The sequence below is a fragment of the Sus scrofa genome, chromosome 13 (assembly GCF_054392235.1).
Source record: "Sus scrofa isolate SSC_HxYL_T2T_F1_AM1 chromosome 13, Sscrofa_HxYL_maternal_Yorkshire_Landrace_v2.0, whole genome shotgun sequence".
Taxonomy (NCBI): Eukaryota; Metazoa; Chordata; class Mammalia; order Artiodactyla; family Suidae; genus Sus; species Sus scrofa.
This window is the reverse complement of record NC_139395.1, coordinates 47,705,745-47,719,788: the sequence shown is the minus strand read 5'-3', so window position 1 is coordinate 47,719,788 and position 14,044 is coordinate 47,705,745. Positions and strand designations below refer to the sequence as shown.

At 55.7% G+C, this 14,044-nt stretch overlaps 1 protein-coding gene across 15 annotated transcripts in view; it reads left to right on the top strand.

The window, feature by feature from the left end:
• Nucleotides 1-14,044, top strand: part of CACNA2D2 (calcium voltage-gated channel auxiliary subunit alpha2delta 2) — a 143,751-nt gene that overhangs the window by 112,540 nt on the left and 17,167 nt on the right. For all 15 annotated transcript variants that reach the window (XM_084988220.1, XM_084988218.1, XM_084988219.1 and 12 more), the window contains 6 exons: nt 5,809-5,853; nt 9,310-9,451; nt 12,572-12,703; nt 12,894-12,951; nt 13,690-13,740; nt 13,873-13,972. In XM_084988220.1, the coding sequence (XP_084844346.1) occupies nt 5,809-5,853; nt 9,310-9,451; nt 12,572-12,703; nt 12,894-12,951; nt 13,690-13,740; nt 13,873-13,972 (528 nt within the window). The remainder of the gene's footprint in view (nt 1-5,808; nt 5,854-9,309; nt 9,452-12,571; nt 12,704-12,893; nt 12,952-13,689; nt 13,741-13,872; nt 13,973-14,044) is intronic.

The window sequence follows — 14,044 nt, the reverse complement described above, 5'->3', positions numbered from 1 at the left end:
TCTGAGATAAATGCTTCCTACCCCTGCCCCACCCTGCATCTGCCCAGAACAGGTGTGCAAAGCAGACACAGGAGAGGGAATGAAAGAATCAGGGAATGAGGAAAGGAAAGCCCTCAGCCTGGCTTTCTCATCTTCCCAGTACAGAACCCAAACAGGAAGGTGAAGAGGCTTCCTCTGCCCCAAACCTGTTTTTTCTTCCTGACTCTGCAGAAAACCTAAGATTTCCAAGGATCATATTGGCCCCCTGACCCATGATTTTCAGCTACTCCCTGAGACAGGAACAGTTTATCCCAGGCCAGAGTGGGCACCACAGGGCGGGTAGGGGGTGGGTGCTACCGGAAGGAAGGCCCAGGGGCCAGGGGTGTCCAAGGGTTGCTGAGATAGGTACTGCATGAGGACCCACTCCTGCATACTGGTCACAGTTCCTATAGCACCCAGCAAGGGCAAGCCCCTCTCTGGGCCTCAGTTTCCCCATTTGGCAAAGGACTGGCTGGTGTTGGGGCTGTCAGCTCAGGCCTGATGTGTGAAGGGTTCGGTCCACACATCAGGCCATGTAGGTACAGGTTGGTGACAGTGTGGATGCATCTGTAGCCACAGCAGCCTTTGGGCTCTAGGTGCTCCTGGCCTGAGATGAGGCAGGAGATGGCTTCACTGGCCCCATTCTCCCTGGCCTCACCTGAGATGCCCCCAGCTATGGTGTGACCACAGGGCCAGCTGGGCCCAGCCTCTTTTGCTCAATGCTCATCACCCACCCCCACTAGTCCATCAGTCTTCCTGTTTGTCCCACTGGTATCTTGAGCAGGGTGCATCTATGGGCACCCCTTCCTTCCCAAGTTCAGGATCCTTCTCTTCCCCGGAAGCACTTACCTGTCCAGCTGCCAGGCTGAAAGGCATCAGTGCTAATGATGGGCCTATTAGCCCACATACCAGCTAGCCCCACCCAGGCTGCTGGGGAGAGCTGCCAGGGTGAGGATTGGCCATGGGGGGTACCCATGGGGAGGTTGGGATATGGAGACTTGAGGCCATGGAAAAGATGATGTTTTTGTCCTTTGCCAGCCCCTATCCCCCCTTGAACCTATGTCCTTCCCAGCACCCTCCAGGAGGTGACAGACAAGGAGCCATGTTCCTCCCCAGCACTCAGGCACATACCCAGCCCGTGCCACAAGCCCAGTGTCAAACTCAGGCCCTTTATACAAGCCAGACCTTCTCCTAGGAATGCCCTTACCTCCTTCAGAAGGGCAACACCTCCCTCTCCACTTAACTTCCTAGGACTCTTCTTTCTGGCTCCAACCCTAGGATTGGCCACCACTGCCCACAGCACCTGCCTTTGATACCCCCATCACAGATGGCTCCCAGTGCAGGCTCCCCCAGGTCAATGTCCCACCCATGGCTCCTCTAGGCCAGAAGCAATTGTGCTTGACTCAGTGCTGCCCATCAATTGTCCATGTACACAGCTGGGTGCCCTGAGGACAGAGTGATGAGAGTCTCAGTCTTCTTACTGCTGAGATGGGGAGGATGGTACTGAGCACTTCTAGGCACAGAGGAAACCCTTGGGCCTGGGGGGCTAGACTGGAGTCCACTGCATGATCAGTTGAGTGTGGCCCTGCCTATGCCAAGAGCACATAGTAGGTCTACATGCAGATCTCTGAGATCTCTGAGAAACAGACAGTGGTATACCCACATACATGCCCACACAGTTACACCATTGACACCAGCCCAGGGACTTGAGAGAGCCTGGAGTCTGCAGAGTCAAAGGGGTGAGTGGGAAATGTCTGGACGTGAAACACACACACACACACACACACACACACACACACACACACACACACACACCCATGCTCATCTCCCTAGTTCCATGTCATGACCCCACAATCTTGGCCATAGCAGGGGTAAGGAACCTGTAGCCACAGCCTCTGGGCACCACAGCCCTTGTTAGCAGGTAGCACCTCTCATGGCCCCTGCAGACAGGCAGCAGGTGCTCTAGTGCCCATAACGTTTAGGATAGATGAAGATAGCTCACCTGCCGAACACTGTGCCTGGTGCCAGCACCTCATTGTGCCAGCATTAACTGTCATCTAAACCGCCACCAGGGAGGAGCTGAGCTGGGGACAGGGCACGGGTCAGGGAGGCCAGGTGGCTACTGGTCCCAGGGCCCTAATGCCAGCCCCAGAGCTTTCAGGAGACAAAGCCCTGCCCTGGAGAGTCTGAGGGAAAAGACGCAGCCCTACCCTGAGGAGTCTGATGGGAGAGGTAGCTCTGCCTGGGAACCTAAAGGGAAGGCTATGAAGGCTGGGCCAGGCCAAGGAGCCGGCTGGACAGGACAGGTGGCTCCCCGGCCTGAGGTCTGCCCCAGCCATCAGCCTGCTGCCTGCCTCTCTGCCAGGCCAGCGACAGACGGCTCTCTCAGAAAACAGTCCTCTTGGCTGAGCTGAGCTGGCAGTGAGCCAGGGCAAGAAGGCCAAGCGTCCTCACTGGTGCAGCCGGGTAGCTGGCTTGGGCCCTGCTCAGCGGCCTGGTGAGCAAGCAGCAGTCAAATCTGACCAGGCCATGGCAGCCACCTTCCACAGCAGCAAACGTAGACGCCAACTGCTATTCCCATGCTAACCCCCTTCTCACTTCCTTACCCCACTCCCCACCTACCAGCATCCCTGGATCCCTCATGCCCTCTCTTGGGCTCAGCTGCAGCTAAGAAGAACATATGTGTCATCTATACAAGGGCCATGTGGGCCCCCCAGCCCCACCTCCTGTGTCATGTATGCACAGAAATCCACCCTGGGGAAGGCGTGTGCGTGAGTTCAGAGGCAGTGATTTCCCCCCACTCCCTGCCCAGTTTGAGCAAAATGGCCCCTAAAATACCAAGTAATGGAGACGTTATCAGAGGTATGAACCCTGGACATTAAGGATACATGTTTCAGCCCAATCAGGGGGTTTCTTCCATATGCAGACCAGTCCTGGGGCTGTGCAGTTGCAAACATTAGGGGCCCCACTCATGAGTCGATTTGGCCCAAACCCTTGGAGAGGCATTACTTCTTGTCCTCTTAGAGTCTCCCATCATTCTCATTTTACAAGTGGAAAATTAAAACCCTGAGGTACTGCCTCATTGAGGCTGTAGGATTTAACAGGCACCTTGCCCCTTGGGTGAGTTGAAGGGGACCCCGTGGAGTCCTCACGGGGCCAAGAGGTCTTGTGAGGCTTCAGCCTCGGTCTTCACTCACTGCTCAGGATCCCAGAGCTCACATGTTCAGGTCAGGATTTGAGGCCAGCACCCTTTGCTAAGGCCCCTGCACATAATTGCTAGGTGGTACTGCTTTCTTATGTCCCAGAGGCAGGGCACTCGCTGCGGCCATTGGGACACCATGCAGGCCAAAGGAGACACAGTGGCCTTTCCAGGGAACCTCCTACCAGACCCAGATGGCCCCATCCTGCCATATCCCCAGCTCCACATTACATCAAACATAGAGACCACAGCTGGGTTTACAGTATACTTTCACCCGTGTGACCTTGCTCACCACCATCCAAAGTTAATGTCACTCTCTACCAAGGAAGGGGGATGGGATGGGCCTGTCAAGGTGGGAGGGATAGGGAGGAGTCCTGGCCACATGAATCCGAACCCATGGGGATCAAGGACTGCATGCAGATCCCAGAGCCTCGCCCTCAGTCTGCAGGGGCTAGAATCCTGTGTGACACATTCCCCCTGTGCCACCAACATCTAACCCTCTACTGAGGCCATGGAACAGCAGGACAGAGAGGCAGAGGGAACCATTGGAGCATCTGGAAGCGTGGCCCAAGTGAATGCCAGGTGTCCTGGGGACAGCCCAGGTCAGGCAGGACCCAGGCACGGCCTGTGAGGGGAGCCCAGAAAAGGGTCACTGTGAGTCACTCTGGAGGCCTAGAGCATCCAGCCCCCGCCCACGCCCTTTCTCGTCCTTGCAGAAGGTTTGTCTAAAAAGTTGGTGAGCGAAGCCCCATGTTCTAATCTGTAGTTCTCCTACTGCGTCTGCCTGTTTTCATTACGGAGGGAAAGAGCATCAGAGCCGTGTTTATAACCCCCTTTTAGATAACAAATCACATTTTCTTTTCGCCAGCGAGTGTGTTGAATTGATATTTTTTCCCCTCGGTTTAATGGGTTTGTGTGTTCAGGAATGATCTTCATCAACTGAAACTCCTTATTGTGTTTGATGTAATGTCAGCTTTCATTACTTGCTTCAGTCAGAGCTGAGCCCAGGGAAAGGCCGAGCACCCTGGAGCCTGGGCCCCAGCCCCTGCCCCCACCTGGGCCCACCTGAGCTCCAGTCTTTCCGACTGGTGGGTAGACAGGTGTGGGAGAGGTTAGAGCCTGGTGCGACACCTTTTTTTATCCCTGCCACAGAGTCCTATCTGTATAACGGGGTCACTGGGCTGTTGGGAGAACCCTGTGCCACAGTGAATGTGAGGCCTAGCCATAGCAGATGCCCCAGAGGACTGAAACTTTGGCCTTTCATTCACCAGGAGGTTGTAGTCTTGCCCAGCCATGGTGCCAGGCATGTAGTCAGTGTTCTAGAATGCTTGGACTATGCCTATAGGACTAGCCAGTGGCCTGCACTCCCCAGACCTCTGGTGAGTGACACCTCATGGCTGTTCCTCACCACAAGCCCCAGTACCAACCACCTCAGTTCATGGCCTCAGACACAGCGCCTGGACAGTCACCAACGCTAAGCCCCTGCCTGAAGCATGAGGAGCCTGAGCTCAGAGAGGGAACAGTGCAGCCCTGAGGTCACACAGGCTCAAGCAAGGGGAGGCCCCCCATGGAGTAAGTGTTGGCTCTGTGATGGCTGTTTTAGAGCCAGAGTCTTGGGAGCACACTTGGTCATCACCCCCATTTGCACACCACAAAGAAATGGGCTCCTGGTGAACAAGGGACTGCCAGGGCCATGCTGCAGGGTTTTGCTGTATAAAATGCAGCTGAGGAGCACCAGGGGAGGGTGACTTGGACAGTGGCCCTATCTCTTGTCCTAGCCCCAGGGCCTATTGAGGCAAGGGTAGGGTGGTCTCTCCTGAGCGGATGGCACCTGATGGCACCAGATTCACCTTCTGGCAGCTTCTGGCAGCCGTGCTCAGTTCTGATTAAAGATCATTAAACATGAAATTAGCCCGTTTGTATTACGGGTCCCCAGGGTGGCCAGTGATTATGACGTGCAGATGGCCAAGAACCCAGGCAGTGGGCTGGTGGGCGAGGCCAGGATGGCGGCTCAGTGCAGGCAGGCGAGTTGGGAGGCAGGCGCGGGGGCTGGGCTTTGTTTTCTCCCGCTCCTGTTGTGTAAACCCCCTTGCATTTCACAACAAATCACAGATAATTAATAAGTACATGCCCGTAATGAGCAGGCTTTTTAATAGAAGAAATTGGAAGATGTGGTGTCGAGTCATTATTTCACTCTTTCCCAGACTCGGCTCTGTTTTTCCATCTTCCTCACTTCCCCCTCTGTACTGCCTCAGCCAGAGTCTCTGCAATCAGGCTGGCTCTAACCCTACCTCCCAGCAAGGTTCCAGTGCTCAGACCCTGGTCCTGGAGTCAGAGAGCCCTGGGGTGTCCTGACCCAACGGAGGCTACCACATCCCTCTGGTGCCTGTGAAAGCCCCTGAGGACGTCTGGCTGTGGTGGGGGTGGGGCATCCCCAGCCTGACTCATCCAGCCTTCCCGTGGCAGCTCTGGAGGGGGGAGGGGCCAGTCTGTGCCCCAGAGAAATCTGAGGAGACCATTCCCCTGTGGAGCTGGGGCTCTTGGCTGCACCCCAGGAGACCATGAATGTTGAGGCCTCTCTCCCCCACCAGGAGGAAGACATTCTGTACTATGATGCCAAGGCCGACGCTGAGCTGGTAAGTGCCCCCACCCATGCTGGCTGGGAGGGGAGCTGCCAGAGCCACACCCGCTCTCTGGGATCTAATGGCCTTGGCTGTAAAGTGCACATTAGGATTCAGCACTTCAGCATTCTGAGTTTGGCCTTGCAGAGTTGTGGTTGCATAGGTCCCCACCCTATACCTCCCGCAACGCCCTAGGGGCCCTGACCCTTCCAGGGCTGTGTCTCTGTGGCACCAAGGAGCACAGCTTCACTGGACAGTGTGGGGTGGGCCCAGCCCTGTCCCTGAGCAAGGTGGTGAGGCTCTCAGACTTTCTCCCCGCAAGGTGGTGAGGCTCTGACTTTCTCCCCTAGGTCAACTCAGGTGCCAGCATCAGGAGGGCAGAGAGATGCTGAGTGCTACAAGATACGGGAGAGAGGGAGCAGGTGGGGAGGGCTTCTTGGAGGTAGGCAGGCAGAGCCGGGATGCAGGTATGTCTCAGGCCTGTGCAGGTACCCGCCCTGAGGTGAGGGGAAATCGGCTTCAGAGTGCTGACCTCCCCACAGCCTGGGGCCACAAGTTAAATCAGTCTTGCCCCACCTATAGAGGCAGCCCAGTCCCTATGCCTTTTTTTCAGAAGAGGGAGAAGGTTCTGGCTCATCAGGGGTCAGCCCACTGGAAGTGGTGCTGCTAAGACTGACCACAGCACCCAGAGCTACACTACTCTCCTGCCTCTGCCTCACTGATTGGTTCACGTCTGCTTGGGGAGCCCTGTGACACAGAGAGTCACCAAAGGACTCACATGAAGAATGTGTGACCATTTGGAATGTGAGGAGGCCTACGGAGGAGTCGAAACAAACAGTGTTTGGTCCACCTGTCATTCATCCGCCTGCCTTTGAGGCAAAAGCAGTTTAACCCGACACAAAGGTGTCACACTTCAGTCTCTATAGAGTCCCAGCTGTGCTGGCTGGTGCAGGAGACCCAAAATCCAGACTTCCATTCCCAGGCCTATTGGCCTAGGGTGTTGTCTGGGGCAGGCAGGAGGTATCCAGTGGCACCAGGAGGTGAATAGGCAGGAAGGGATCCCTGCAGAGGGTCTGTGGTGCCAGGGTGGCCTGGGTAAGCCTTCAGGAGGGCAGGCGGACAGGGGGCCCAAGAAGGAGGGGTGAGGGGTGGGTGGGCTAAAGCAGGTGTGCTTCCCCCTTGGCTGAGCCGCCGTGGCTCCCAGAGAAGTTGCTAAAATTAAAGCTGGAATCTGAAATTCAAATGAAGAGCAAACCTTTAATTAGACCCTGAATCTAATTCCTTACCCCCCTCGACAGCAGGCTGTAATTTTAGCAATCAGTGCATTAAATATAAACCAAGAGACTGCAGTTGCCCACCATACAAAGCCCCTGGGCGTGGGGGTAGCACTGAGGGGCTCCTTCGCCTGTCCCCTACCAGGACACCCTGAACTCTCTGCTCCCAGCAGCCCCCAAACCCTGACTCTAAATTACTGACTCCCCCCCTCAGCCCCTTGGGCATGTGCTGGGGGCTAGGGAGGGCCAGGGTGGGCCATTCGCCAAATGCACACCGAATGCGGCTAGGCCAGGGTCAGTTAGGCTAAGCACAGCCCTCCCAGCCCTGGTGTAAATATCAGCACAGGAACACATTCCCCAACTCTCCTGCTTGTTGTATTGTTTTGTTTTGTTTTTTTAATCTTTGCCAGAGGTACAGTTAGAGATCTTTCTAGACCATTTACTTTTAAATTACCAGCCAGAGGGTGGGGGAGGGGGGAAAAGAAGGAAGGAAAAAGTTCACCAGCTGATAGCTTATCAGAACAGAATCCAAATGTCACATTCATTGGGAAAGTTGGGAGATTAAATTTTCCAGCGCCCTTCTCTGCTGCTGACATTTCGGGGGCTTTCTTCTCCCGAGCCTCCCCCTCCTCCCAGCAGAACGTGAGTGGCTCACGCCTCAGAGGCGGTCCCCACCCACCCCCACCCCCACTCTGGCCTCCATGCTCAACAGCTACCTGGCCGGCTTTGCCAGGCCTCCAGGAGCTTCTGAGTGTCTTCCTAGGGTGTGCCGAGGTAGGCAGAGGGGTGGCACGCTGGATGAGGGGCAATGGAAGGGCAGCAGATGGCTTGGATTTTGCTGTACAAAATCCACTGTTAAAAAGATGAAAAGGGTGTTTGCTGCAGGCCCTTCCGAGCCGCACATAGGCCAGCCTGCTACAGCCCTCATCCAGGCAGTAATTCATTCCCCAGGCCTGAAGGTGCACCCAGAGAGAGCACTCCCAGGATGGGGAAGGCACAGCTGGCTGGGTGGGGAGGCACAGTCGCCCTTTCCCCCAGACAAGACACAGCCTGGAGGCAGGAACATGAGGCACATGCCCAGGACACAGTGAGCAGTGGGGTCAGCTGTCATGTGAGATCCACAGGGGAGAGGAAATGAGCTGAGCCTGGTGCTGAGGGTGGTCACAGGGGCATTGAGGGGCGGTGAGGAGCATGTGAATGGTTCTGCTGCTTACACAAAGCCCCCCAAACTCTGCCCTTGCCTTGCCTTGGTCTCTATTTCTCCTTGCCTCTCCATCTGGCTTTTCCCTGTCTTTCCCTTCAGTCTCTACCTCCATCTTCCCTTCCCCCTTGCACACCTGCACCCTTGACAGCCCCCCCTCCTTGGCTGCAGCATCAACACTCTATAGTCACAGACCCACTCCTGCCAGTCTGTGGTGGTGGGTGGGGGCGCACAGCGCATGCCTAGCCTGCCCGGCATCTCTCAGGCCGAGAGATGCCGTAATTGGCACCTGTCAGCAGGCTACAGCTCATTTTAGAAGTCAACAGGGGCCTTTATAGTCCTGCTGCTAGCAGGCACTGCAGACCCTCCTTCCAGAGGTTATCAAGTCCCGGTGCTAGACCCTTGAGCCCAGCTCTTCCTGGGACTCCCCCCACAGCTCAGCCCCTAGAGCCACCCTGCTGCAGAGGGTGGTGCCCCACCCCCAGATGGGGCTAGGGCCCTCTCCCTTGTGCCACAGGAACTCCTTGCAGGGGATGAGTGAGGCCAAGTTGGGGCTGGCATATGGGTCGCAAAGCTCCTGGCAGGGCCTTCCTGTGATTGCACAAGGCATGTCCTTGTGAGCAGGTTGTCTGCAAATGGCTCCTTCTCCCTGGCTCCAAGATTTGCCTCCTTTACTGATAACTGATTTTCAAAGATGTGGGGAAGGGCTTGGTTTGGTTTTGGTTTTAGAATTTAAGTTTAGCAAATGTGGAGATGATAGATGAGGTGGATGGTGCAGGTGGGAGTCACAAGCCTCCTGGATAAGGGGTCCAGCCCAGTGTTCCTCTCGCCCTGTGTCTCTCCATCTCTGTCTCTGACTGCAGTAGTCTCTGATTCTGAGATGCCCATATCTCCTAGCCTCTGGCCCCCTGCCTGCAGTTCTGTCCTACTCCACTCCACCATTTCCTAGCCCTGACACTGTCATGGTTTTTTTTTGGGGGGGGTCCTTTTCTGCAGGACGACCCTGAGAGTGAGGATGTGGAAAGGGGGTCCAAGGCCAGTACCCTAAGGCTGGACTTTGTTGAGGACTCAAACTTCAAGAACAAGGTCAACTATTCATACACAGCTGTGCAGATCCCCACGGACATCTACAAAGGCTGTGAGTGTGCAAAGTGATCGGGAGCAGCCCTCTCCACCCACCATAAAGGCCAGTCCCACTGCCCGGGCACTGCCAAGTCCCAGGTGCCCAGCCAATGCCATGCACCTTCAGTCCCCTACACCCAGGGTCACACATACTCACCTCTCAGACTCACCCACACACAGGCATCAAGCTGCTGTCAGGCACAGCCTCCTGCTAACTCTCAGCAAGCTACGAAACACTGAGCCTCTCACCCCCATGCATGCACGGTCTCCTGCCCTTGTGTACACACATGTCCACACAAATGCATGTATGCAACCGTTTCCTCACATGCTGGACCAAGTCTCCACTCATCCCCAAAGCAGTTTCTCCCCACCCTCCCTGTTCCCTGGCCCCACGTGGGAATGGTTGTAGAACTACCACATCAGATGGACACGAGGTTTTGAGGGGACAGGGTGCACCTCCTCACTCACAGACACCAACCCTCTTAACACCTCCCTCCTTCTCCTTGGTGGGCAAGGGAGGTGGAGATGGGGGGCAGGGAGATTGGGTAGAGTGTGGTTGAGATTCTGTTTTCTAGGGACAGTGTAGCTTTGCACAATAGGGAAACCAATTCACTCCAGCTAGAAGGATTTGAGTCAGACGTGAGGATGAGCTTCCTGAAGAACTCAGGAAGTGTAGGGAGAAGAGACCAAGAGTCAAACACTGAATGGAGAGCTCTAGCAGTAGCATTTAAGGCCCTGGGGTCTCTTGGTTCTGACATAATTCTGTGGGCACCTACAGAGTAGCCTTAGAATCCAAGGAACCTACTGAGTGGGGATTCTTGGAGCAGAGGTCCCAGAGTTTCTGGGTGGTCTTCAGAAAGCCCTCAGGAAGACCCCCTTTATCCTTAGGGTCAGCCAGGCCTTCTGGACAGCCTCAGGCCGGGGTGAGGGTGATGCCTCCCCGAACGCCGCCCTCTCCAAGGGCCGCCCACAGGCCACCTGCCCGAGCCAGTCGAGAGGCACTATCACAGGCAGGCATGCTAATTAAAACAGGAGCCACACCGCCCTTCCCAGTCACCCCTCGCTACCCACACAAATTACATTTTATATGTTTTTTATTTACTGTGTCACTTTTAATTAAATCTGTAATCGCCTGCCTGAGGGGGCATGGTCCCCGTTTCCCAACTCAGCATGATCTGAGCATGAGGGCACGTGGGTACGAGTGTGTGCACACAGGGCTGAGGAGCAAGCCCTTTCCGGGTCGGGGTACTGTAATGTGTGCATAAGTGTGTCTTACAGTGAATCCGTGTGTGTGCTGTGGTCATGGATTCCTACAGGGCCGGCCCAGCCAGGTCTCCTCTCGGCTCTTGACTGGACTCAGGCACACTCCTCTGCCAGCAGCTAGACGGGCTTCCGGGATTGTCTGTCTGCTCTAAGCCTCTCATCGTGCTGGTGGGAAAACTGAGGTCCAGTGAGGGGTGGGTTCTCTCAGGCAGATTCTCCCCAGGGGCAGACAGTACTGTGTGAAACATTGGAGAGCCTGGTTTTATTTTTTTCCTTAAAGAGAAAAATAGAAATTGTACAACTCACTAAGTTTCTAAATTAGGAACAGGACCATAACATACTGTTCAATAGGCACAGCCAATGCTAGAAATGTGTTTTGTTTTCACATTATGGTCAGCTAAGGAAAGGGACAGAGAAAAGGGAGTGAGAGCAGAGGGGGAGGATTAGACAATGGACAAGATACAGCAGAGGCCCCACACTCTAAAGGAAGAGAGCAGAGGGCAGAATGTTCCCGAATGTGTTGGCGCCCCCAGGTGGTGGGCCAAGCCTGGAACATTTGCATCTTTGAATCACTGCTCTTTCCTTCCCACTGGGAGAGTGAATCTTTGCTGGGGATAGTCAGGAGGGTGGTGATGGTGTCAGGCTCCACCTGGGAAGAAAGAAGGTGGAAGAAATTAGAGGAAGAAAGAGCCCCTTAGGGGAGGAGGTGAGCTATAGAAGCCTGGCAGTAGCAGGTATCCAAACTCTGCTGTTTTATGTGAGTGTCCCACATGCAGGGACAGGTACACTGCACATGTGAGAACATGTGCCACATAAACACATTGGGCAGATTTAGAACTGTCCTGAGATGGGAGGGTGCTGGCCTTACTGCTTAAGCCATCCTGAGTCTCTGCCCAGGTTGAGGGATCCACAGGATGGAGTGAGTCCATCGGAGACAAGCCTTGGCTCTGTGTGGGGGGGGGGGGGGGAGGTCAGGCCAGGACATCACACATGTTTAGGCAGAGGCTGGGGGAGAGGGAGGGTGGGGGTAACTGGTGCTGGGGGGTTGTGGAAGCAGGACCTATTGGTGTCCTCCTATAGAGGCAGAGTGGTATGTAGGTATGAGCATGTGTGCCCTTGTGCCCATAGCAGCAGTCAGGCTGCTAGGCAGATAGGTTTGGAGGTGAGGGAATGATAAATCTGGCTGGAAACACGGAGGTTGGATATAGATATAACTGTTGTATACACCTGCATAGAGTATACAAGTGCAGGGGTGTGGGTGTGTGTGCACGTGCACACACGCGTGCATGTGTACGCACGCGCCAGTGTTGCAGCAGGATCATGGCACAGCCCCTGCCCCTCCAAGAGCCCCCGCCCCCACTCTGCCTGCTCCTGGCCCCAGTTGATTAATCATGGAGCTGAGTGGCTTCCAGCTTATCAGGTACCTTAATAGCTGAATAATTCCAGCCCCATCATCGGGCTCTTAATTGCTTTCTTGTGGCTGCAGCCCGGAGTGCATGCTGAGTGGGTGAGCTCCCAGGGGACCAGCCCAAGCTCCAGGCAGCATACTGGATGGGCATCCCAGCTCATAGCTCCCTGACACCTGGATGGCCCCTCTATAGGGGCCACAGGCCACAGCTGCCCTGCCTGATCCTGTGGAGCCTGGCCGAAGGGTAGGCAGAGCCATTTTTTGGGAGGGGGTGAGGACTAGGATGTCTTTCTGAAGGAGCTGGTGCAGCCCCAGCCAAGCCCTGGGAAGTGAGGGAAAGTCTGGATAGGGAGAGAACAGGTGAGGCTTTCTAAGTGGGAGGCACGTGCACGGGTGTTGTGGTTTGGTTCAACAGGGGAACAGCCCAAGCGCTTCCCACCCCAGCCCCCTGCTTCCCTCCCCCAGCCACCATCATTCTCAATGAGCTCAACTGGACAGAAGCCCTGGAGAATGTGTTCATTGAGAACCGCAGGCAGGACCCCACACTGCTGTGGCAGGTCTTTGGCAGCGCCACGGGAGTCACTCGCTATTATCCAGGTGGGCACCAGCCTGTCTCCCCAGTCCGCTCAGCACCCCACCCTCTACCTCCCAGCCCCCACATCCTGGGGTCTAGAGGGCGGGATGGTCACCATGTCGGCTTCAGAGTAGCCTGGCCACCACTGCAAGTCCTGCTGCCAGGGCAGGGCCCTTCCCTACCAGTCCCCCCTCACCTCCTTTCCTTCCACAGCCACCCCATGGCGAGCCCCCAAGAAAATCGACCTGTACGATGTCCGAAGGAGACCCTGGTGAGCAAGCAAGGAGGGGCTGGGCAAGGACACCCCCCTCAGCTCCCCCACCTCTCCTGCCTGCTCCCCTCCCTCTCCATATCCAGGCCTCCGAGCAGGGCGCAGCCAGCTCTATCCAATTTTCATTTCACACATCGTTGCCACTGGAAAATGGATCCCATCACCCAGGCAGGCCTCCCAGCTGCCTCTGCCCTCCATCCACTACCCAGCACTCCACCCCCTCGAGACTGAGGGACTGGGCCAGTGAGGGTTTCCAAGGGCGGACGTATCCTCTGTGGGGTTGGCCAGCCCCTGCCTTACCCATCTGACACCCCTTACCCTAGACACCCCTACCCTCTCCTGAAATACTACTTGGCCTCCTCCCCTGCCACCTGTTCAGTTCCATGTGCAGCTAGAACTCTGCCTTTGGCGCCTCAGCCTGGGCCAGAGAGAAATGACAAGCCACTGAGGCCCTGGAACATGCCTCCTGTCCCCTTTCTGGATCACCTCTTCACCCCTCCCTCGGGTTGTTCGCATGATGGGGGACCAGGTCACTCATGACATGAGGACTGTCTGTTTTTTTAAAGGTGCTATCCTTAAAAAAAAAAAAAAAAAATTGGTATCCTCATTGCCTAGAATGCTGTTTGGTCCATGCCATGGATGCTGAATGGAAACATGTTGAATCAGTATGTGGCTGAAGGAAGAAAGGACCCGCAGGTCCCAGTGAGATTAGGCCTAACTGAGGTTTCTTCTGGGCAGGTATATCCAGGGGGCCTCATCGCCCAAGGACATGGTCATCATCGTGGATGTGTGAGTGAGCGATGTTGGCGGGTGGGGTGGGGCCGGGACTAGGGACTAGAATCTGCTGCCTGGGGACATCATGCGGGCACAGCAGGAGAACACCTGAGGCCTACCTGGCGCCTCCATGACCCTACCCCCCAGGAGTGGCAGTGTAAGCGGCTTGACCCTGAAGCTGATGAAGACATCTGTCTGTGAGATGCTGGACACGCTCTCTGATGATGACTATGTGAACGTGGCCTCTGTGAGTGCCGGGGCGGCAGGCAGGCAAACAGTTGGTCACTCCCTCCTACCCCATGCAACCCCTGCCTCACCA